Source organism: Camelina sativa, chromosome 13 (assembly GCF_000633955.1).
Source record: "Camelina sativa cultivar DH55 chromosome 13, Cs, whole genome shotgun sequence".
Taxonomy (NCBI): domain Eukaryota; kingdom Viridiplantae; phylum Streptophyta; class Magnoliopsida; order Brassicales; family Brassicaceae; genus Camelina; species Camelina sativa.
Window position 1 is genome coordinate 13,596,759 of NC_025697.1, and position 7,727 is coordinate 13,604,485.

Consider the following 7,727-nt stretch of genomic DNA (forward strand, 5'->3'; position numbering starts at 1 on the left):
TTCCTCCCGATAGCAAAAACGCACACACCAATCTCCTATCCATCAAATAAACAATAAACATCATCCATACATAGAACAAAAAGAAACTTTTACGTAAGAGAAAAATGGCAGGAACTGTGGGTAAGATGATGATGGTGATGGCTTTGGTAATGATGGCATGTTGTCTACAAGCATGCAATGGGATGAAGGTTGATGAAACCATGCCAGCGGCAGCGATGGCTTCAAAACTCGAGTGCTTCAAAACATGTTCCATAAGTTGTGGCAAACAAAACAAACCATGTTACCAAGATTGTTTGACGAAATGTGGTGTACCTCAATTTCCTTCTAAACCATCATCCCCTTCAACCGCTTAATCTATTCCCCATTTTTTTTCGTAACTTTCGGTTTATACGAAACTGTGTGTCTTTCGATTTACCGGAAGTTCTATCTTATACTTCGATGTTTGTAATGATAAAAAATAAAAATTAATATAATACATTTAAACTTTGATTATATGTGATATTTGTGTTACAAGCCTATTTAAGTTTCTTTCGTATTTAGATCAACAGTAAAAAAACAGAAATGGATTGGCTATTATTTGGTTAATGAAGACGACAACGATTCTATTATGATGACACATGTGATAACGATTCACATATAACCACAGAAACGTACAAAAAGAAAATAAAAATAGTAGTTTAAATGGATTGAGTGACTGACTAATAAACACTTAAATCATACAAAACTCAGAAACATAGGAGACTGATCATTAAGACTATTTTTTATAAATAACCTAACATAAAAGATCCATCAGCTTTCCATTGTTTCTCAAGCAATCTCTGAAAATGCTAATTTGAGGAAAACCTTCTCCTTCACTTTTGCTTTTTGCTTCTCTCTTTTTATTTTCTGCTCTACCTTGTCCGAAGCATATATCCTCCTCCATGATTGCTTCTCTACCGTCTGAAAGAAACGGTTGAAAGCAAACACGAAAAGATTCGCATTAAGAACACCAAAAAGGACAAGGATCCATCTCTCTCAAGAGCAGAAACCATTTGCTAAGATAACTCTAAAACCCTCTCTTGTCAGGACAATCTGTTGCCCTGTGCCCTGACTTCCCACAAATGAAGCAAGACCCTCCAAAACTTCTGTTTACAGATATCAATCAATCAGTTGAATCGGGAAAGTGTGAAGACTTTTAACACATACATGTTTTTAAACTCACCTCTCTCGGGAAGGAGCTCTGCCGCTTGATGAACTTCTGCCACTGATCAACCAATCATCAGAACTTCCTCTGGAACTACTGCCACCACGGGACCAGCTGCTTCCTCCGCCACCACTCCTTCTACTTCCTCTGTCATCATCACCTCCCCAACTATCACGGCCTCTTGATGATCCTCCTCTACCGCCTCTTGACCCTCTAGAACCTCCTCCTCTAGGCATCCTGTCTCTGCTAGAGAACCGTCCATAGTTATCACTAGATGGTCCATCATCTTGCAGTGGAGGCAACTACAATCGAAACCCAAGATATGGAGTGTTAGTCAACGAGGGTCTTGTTTATGAGTATGGTTGTATCTAAAGAGTGAAAAAACAGCACAAAATAAGAGAAGGCCGGATCAATACCTTTGTTATTAGGGATAAGCTGTTTCCTTCTGGCACTTCTTTCTCTAGGAGCCCTTTTGCGATTTCCTCTGGTAAATCAAAAACAGCTCCTTGGACCTGATTTATAGCAGAATCAGAAAATTTCAAAAGAGGATAGTTTTTTAATATACTGCTAGTATAACGACCATTTCAAATTTACTGACCCTCTCATCTGCGATCAAGAAGATCTTCCCAACTTCATCTGCAGCTGATCTGTAAACATCAGAAAGAAAACCAGTGACAGACCTCGCAGAGAAGAAACCTCTAGAGTTCGCTGGATCTCGTATCAACTGCAAAGTCACCCATCCCTGCAGTACAAAAATGAATTTCAATTCATGATTATTAAGCCAAACTAAAGGACTTCAACCATTCAAGTGACAATGAAGAGTTGTTATATAGTGGATGTTGAAGCTTATAGGACTCCAAAAGGACCCTAAGAAAGTCATTTGTTTTTTTTGAATCTTAAAGCATGATTAAGAATTAAACCTTCTCATGACTGAGGAGAGATCTCGACGAAGGCGGCTGAGAGAAACCACTAAGGTGAGCTAGAGCTGCGGCTAAAGCATCTGTTCCTTTTTCCTCAAATAGTTTTTGCGCAGTTGCTGAGAAAAACTTTATAGAGTCAGGGTGAACACCATTTAGAGTGGCCACCACTTGGTCTGCTGAAGATTCCAACAAGTCTCCAACAGTTGGTGGGCTAATAAATTCAAAATGGCAGCCTACGTCACGCTCCAGAGACCTCACTGTTCTCTTTTGGCTGCTGGTGTGCATGAGAATGGCAGATCCTTCTTTCCCTGCACGGCCAGTACGACCAGAACGGTGCACAAAAGTCTCTGGGTCATTAGGAAGTTCATAGTGGATAACCTGTAAAAGAAAATGTCAGAACAAACAGACAGAGATACCATATCAGAGGATAAACTATGTACAGAAACTTCTTAAAACTTACCAGATCAACATTTGGGATGTCAAGTCCACGAGATGCGACATCAGTGGCAACTAGAACTGTGAATTTTCCTTGGCGAAAACCATTGAGTGTTCTCTCTCTTTGATGCTGGGATATATCTCCATGAAGTGCTTCGGAAGCTATACTGTTTGACAATGCTAGAGAGACCTCGTCTGCATCTCTTTTTGTTTGGGTAAATACAATGGTCTTGCCACCCTTCGCATAAACCTTCAGATTAAGAAAACAGAAATAATCAATGAGCTAAAGACACCAACCAATCATCAACCATGTTTAGAAACCAGTAAACTATCAGCTAAGCCATACTGTTATAAGGTCGCTTAGAATAGTGCGTTTTGATGTAGATGTGGTTGCGATTGCATAAAGTTTGATCCCCTCTGCGAGCTTCTCATCTTTGTCTCCAACCTACCAATCCAATAAAACAAACAAGAAGATAGTATTAAGCATCTGAGTCTACCTAAGAAAATGAGAAGTAACGAAGAGACAGGCTAGGGAAAGCTTTTACCAGATCAATATTCAAGGGGTTGTCAAGGTACTTCCTTGCCAACTTCTTGACCCAAGTAGGCATAGTTGCTGAGAAAAGCATGCTTTGTCGCTTCGATGGAAGATTCTCAAGAATCGATTCCACAGCCTCCTCGAACCCAACAGCAAGCATCTGATCAGCTTCATCAAGTACCAAATACTCAACTTCTCCCAACTTGAGGCTCCTTCCTTCAATCAAATCAATGATCCTTCCAGGAGTTCCAACAACAACATCAACACCACGAGTCAGAGCACTCTGCTGAATGGTGTAAGAAACCCCACCATAAACACAAACAGTGCTCAAATAAGGTGCAGACTCCTTAATCTCCTTCTCCACTTGCTTCGCCAGTTCACGAGTCGGTGCAAGGACAAGGAACTTAGGAAGATGACCAGACCTCCTACTCAATTACAACAAAAAAAACTAAACCTTTAGCAAAATCTAATGGAAAGGTCAATGAAAACAAAATGGTATACCCAAAGTAAAATAAACAAAGACCTGAAAGCAGTGTAGTCTCCAGCTTGCTCAGTAAGTCGTTTAATGATAGGGATACCAAAAGCTAGAGTCTTCCCAGTTCCTGTCTTTGCACGAGCTATAATGTCACGTCCTTCCAGAGCAGGTACCAACACAGCTCTCTTCATAAACATATACCAAAAAACATCATGTCAATAGAGACTCAAACATATCTAAACATCATACTTCTTAATCAAAACACATATTACCTACAAAGGAACCATCTTTTTCAGAATTTTGAAATTGGAAATGAGAAATAATGGAAACCTAAGCTACCTTATCCACAAAGGAACCATTTTTTCCAAGAATTCAGAAATTGGAAATTGAAACCTAAGGTAAACTTATCCAAAAAGAGAAGGAGAGAACAAAACCTGAATGGGGAAGAGGTGAGTGATACCACGCTTCTCAAGAGACTCTTCAAGACGCTGAGGCAAACTAAGTTTAGAGATAGCGAGTTCTTCACCATCATCGGCTTCAACGTTGTTGTCACCGTCAAGGTCGAATTCGTCGTCATGGTCAGAAAGACCAAGACTTTTGAAAGCTTCTTCACTGAGAACAGAGTTAGGAGTAGCGACAGCAGAAGGAACAAGAAGAGAAGAGGAGTGGATAAGACGAGTTCTACGAACAAGAGATAAGGGAGTGAAGAAAGGCTTATCCAGAGACAAAGATAAGCAATTAGACCTCTTTTTGGAATTGGGTTTTGAGATTTCAAGGTGAGGAACTTGGTAAAGCGATGGAACTCCTACCGTCGACGCCATTTTTTTTTTTGGAGATAGTAGCTCGACGGAGAGGAGAGGAGAAGGAGATAAGGTGAGTTGTGTTTGAGGTTTTTGAAAGGCTTTGTAACCTTCCACGCTTTTGCTTCTCTCTGCGCTTTGCCCTATCTTTATTTATTTCTACCACTCAAGTTGGTGTTAAAATATCCGACTTAATGGGCTTTTATTTGGGCTGGTTTTATGTATTTAGGTCCATTATGGCTTTTATATACAGTATATGGCCTTGTTTGGATATAGATATATTCTTTCTGTTTTTGTCCACAATTTTTGGATATTACTTAGTAAGTTATTAGGTTTGATCTCATCCTAGTTTTGTTTTCCAACATCTCTTGCTTTTAAATAATGTTTACATGGTCGTTAAGCAATGTATATACTTAACAACCTTTTTACCGAAAAAAAGAAGAAGAAGTTACTTACCAAACAAACAATAACAATCAAAATACAAGAAAATCTGAATTACACATTATTTTTTTTGTCTATAAGTTTTGTTTACTATTAGTTTTCTTCTTCAAATTCATTGTCATGCAATATTATTTTTTATTTTCTTTTATCATCTATACAATGAACCTTTAAAATATGTTTTGGAATGCTTTCGTAGATGATTTTAATATAATAGTTTGTGTTAGCATGAACTTCCAAAAAACTATATTTTCACCGACTTGATAAAACTGAATCAAATTTCAGTAATTATTGTATTTCATTTCTCTATTAGATGAATCCACCACCGTAAATATTAATGTGAAAATTTGGAACGGTATAAGACATTTGCATCACAACCATATGTTTTATCATACAAATATCATCACCTACGAACATGATAATACCTATGTACGGAGACATTTCTTTTTGGTTATAATGAATCAACATAATGAATGAAAAAATTAATTGACTAAAAATCTTTGCGCAAGAACAATAATCTTGAACACTTTACCTACATCTTCATGGATTGTGAATTTGTGATATGATAAGGAAGACTCTTTATGAACTTTGCAAACTACACTTCCCATCAAAAAGTTGAGTTTTTGCTAAATGATAATGATTGCAAACTAACTGCTGAAAGTTCCCACCATGGATTATGTCAATGATTTACCAAATTAAAAGAAAAAAGGTATTTTGCTACTACTAAAACTCGAATCTGAGATCTCATACACTCTAACCAAGATAAATACCACTAGATTACTACTTTATTAGAATGAACACATTTTCAAAAAAATAAGGCTGAAAGTTGTATATTACCAAAAAAAAAAAAAATACAGAGTCTCAAGCAGATGCTTATGGTTTGCCCTTAGGTCTGCACTGACCATCAAAAATAGTGTTTCAACCGATCATCATATGCATAATCCGCATTTGTTTGATATTGTGTCGCCTAATAAAATGAACACATATATTTACTCTATCATTAACGTGCAAATGAATTTTAGACAAAAAAAAAGTGCAAAGTAAAATCAACAATACTCAAGCAGTAAATCTTTCTATATATTAAATAAACTATCTCACTAAATCTTAAAAATTCAAATAAACATTGGGTTAATAAAAAATATTAATTTACAACATTTTAAATGATTGTATATAAAACCATTATCAAATTTACCTAGTAAATTGTTTGAAACATAATATTCTATAAATTTTAACTTGGCAACACTTTTATATATATCATGTTTATTATCAAGTTTATCGACATTTAATAATATATATATATATATATTGCATTTTATCATATTAAAAACGTATTACTCTGATTGTTTCGTAGACATATATATATACCTAGTAGAGTCAATAATACACCCCAAAAAATCCAATATTATTGTTTTCTCATTCATTTGATAAAACAAAATGGTAAAATTCAACATATTTATTTATTTATTTATTGCTAAGGCAGACCACAAAAGCTAATGTAAAATTTATTATCCTCTGCCGACAAAATATATAACATAGTTTATAATGTTACTTAATAATTTATCAACAACATTTTTGATAATCATTGAATTGGGTTGAGACTTGTGAGATGTTTAGATTAGAATAATTCTTGGGTTCATCTCTAGGGGTGAACCCTTCTTATTCACTCTCTCCTATTAATTAAGGAATCAAATTATGTATATCAATTAATTTTAAAATTATTAATTCTAAACATTATACTATAGTTTTAAATTATAAAATCTAAACCGTAATCACTCTTTTTATAAATTCAAATTAAAATATAATTTTCTTTAATTGTAAAATCTAAACCCTAACCACTATTTTATAAACCCAAACCGACATATAATTTTGCTTAATTTTAAAATCTAAACCCTAAACACTATTTTGTAAACCCAAACCGACATATAATTTCGTTTAATTGTAAAATCTAAACCCTAAACTCTAATACTCTTTTGTAAACCCAAACCGACATGTAATTTCATTTAATTGTAAAATCTAAACCCTAAACTCTAACCACTTTTTTCTAAACTCGAACCGACATATAATTTTGTTTAATTGTAAAAACTAAACCCTAACCACTTTTTTGTAAACTCAAACCGACATATGATTTTTTTTAATTGTAAAATCTAAACTATAATTATTATTTTATAAACCTTAACCAATATAATTTCCTTAATAAAAAAATTACAAAATTAGTTTCTTTGTTTTGTCTTTTTATTTTAATTTTGATTTATTTTATAAATATGATATGATATGACAGTTTGATTGTTTGATTAGGAGTGGGTGAATAAGAGTGATTAACCCAAGAATTTTTCTTTACATTATTCCAAAAAAACAAATAAAAATATATGAAAATAATATAGGGGTTTGAAGTTCACAGGCTGGATTGGATGGACGTTGAATCGATTCCACCTCTTTTGCTCATCTAAAAAATTATCTTTCAATCAAAACTATAATTAAAAAAAAAATCATTTCTTTTATTCTGCATTTTGCTTCTTCTGTTTTCGACTTGTGCTCTGCTGTGAATTCCACCAAATCCCATAATAAAGTTTTCTCCTTTCTCTTTAGGGAAGAAGAAAGCTTTATCAAAACCCTTCATCCACAAAATCCTCTTCTTTGAGAAAGGGTTCTGTTTTTTTTGTTGCTTCGTTACTACGGTTACATTGTTCTCTTTCAGTTTCAAAAAGGTACGATCTTTCCTTAATTGCGATTGGATCGTGTCCCCAAATCCTGGGTTTTTGATCAATCCTCTTTACTCGCCGGTCGTAACGAAAGTTTCAAACTTTAGTGAATCGTCAAGTTGGGTTTTCGTGTTTTAGGGTTCTTGGTTCGATTTTGCACAGATCCGTCTTAGCTCTTTGTAGAGGTTTGTGATTGTACCCAAATATCTTTTTTTTTGTTTTTTTTTTTTTTTTTTTTTTTT

At 34.7% G+C, this 7,727-nt stretch overlaps 3 protein-coding genes across 3 annotated transcripts in view; 2 read left to right on the plus strand and 1 right to left on the minus strand.

Moving 5' to 3' along the window:
* LOC104736674 lies at window positions 25-492 on the plus strand. The gene has a single exon (XM_010456698.2). It carries the CDS (start codon window positions 105-107, stop codon window positions 351-353), a length of 249 nt encoding a protein of 82 aa, XP_010455000.1. The 5' UTR covers window positions 25-104; the 3' UTR covers window positions 354-492.
* LOC104736675 (DEAD-box ATP-dependent RNA helicase 3, chloroplastic) lies at window positions 586-4,448 on the minus strand (the record flags this gene model as incomplete). Its single annotated transcript, XM_010456699.2, is given in 10 exon segments — window positions 586-1,124; window positions 1,202-1,485; window positions 1,600-1,695; window positions 1,782-1,925; window positions 2,104-2,481; window positions 2,564-2,788; window positions 2,885-2,983; window positions 3,084-3,498; window positions 3,597-3,733; window positions 3,983-4,448. Coding segments are annotated over 10 exon segments (2,244 nt in total). The 3' UTR covers window positions 586-1,045.
* Window positions 7,199-7,727, plus strand: part of LOC104736676 (transmembrane protein 184A-like) — a 3,826-nt gene continuing 3,297 nt past the window's right edge. Inside the window, exons 1-2 of the mRNA XM_010456701.2 lie at window positions 7,199-7,491; window positions 7,624-7,670. The gene's annotated coding sequence lies outside the window, so the exon portion shown is untranslated. The remainder of the gene's footprint in view (window positions 7,492-7,623; window positions 7,671-7,727) is intronic.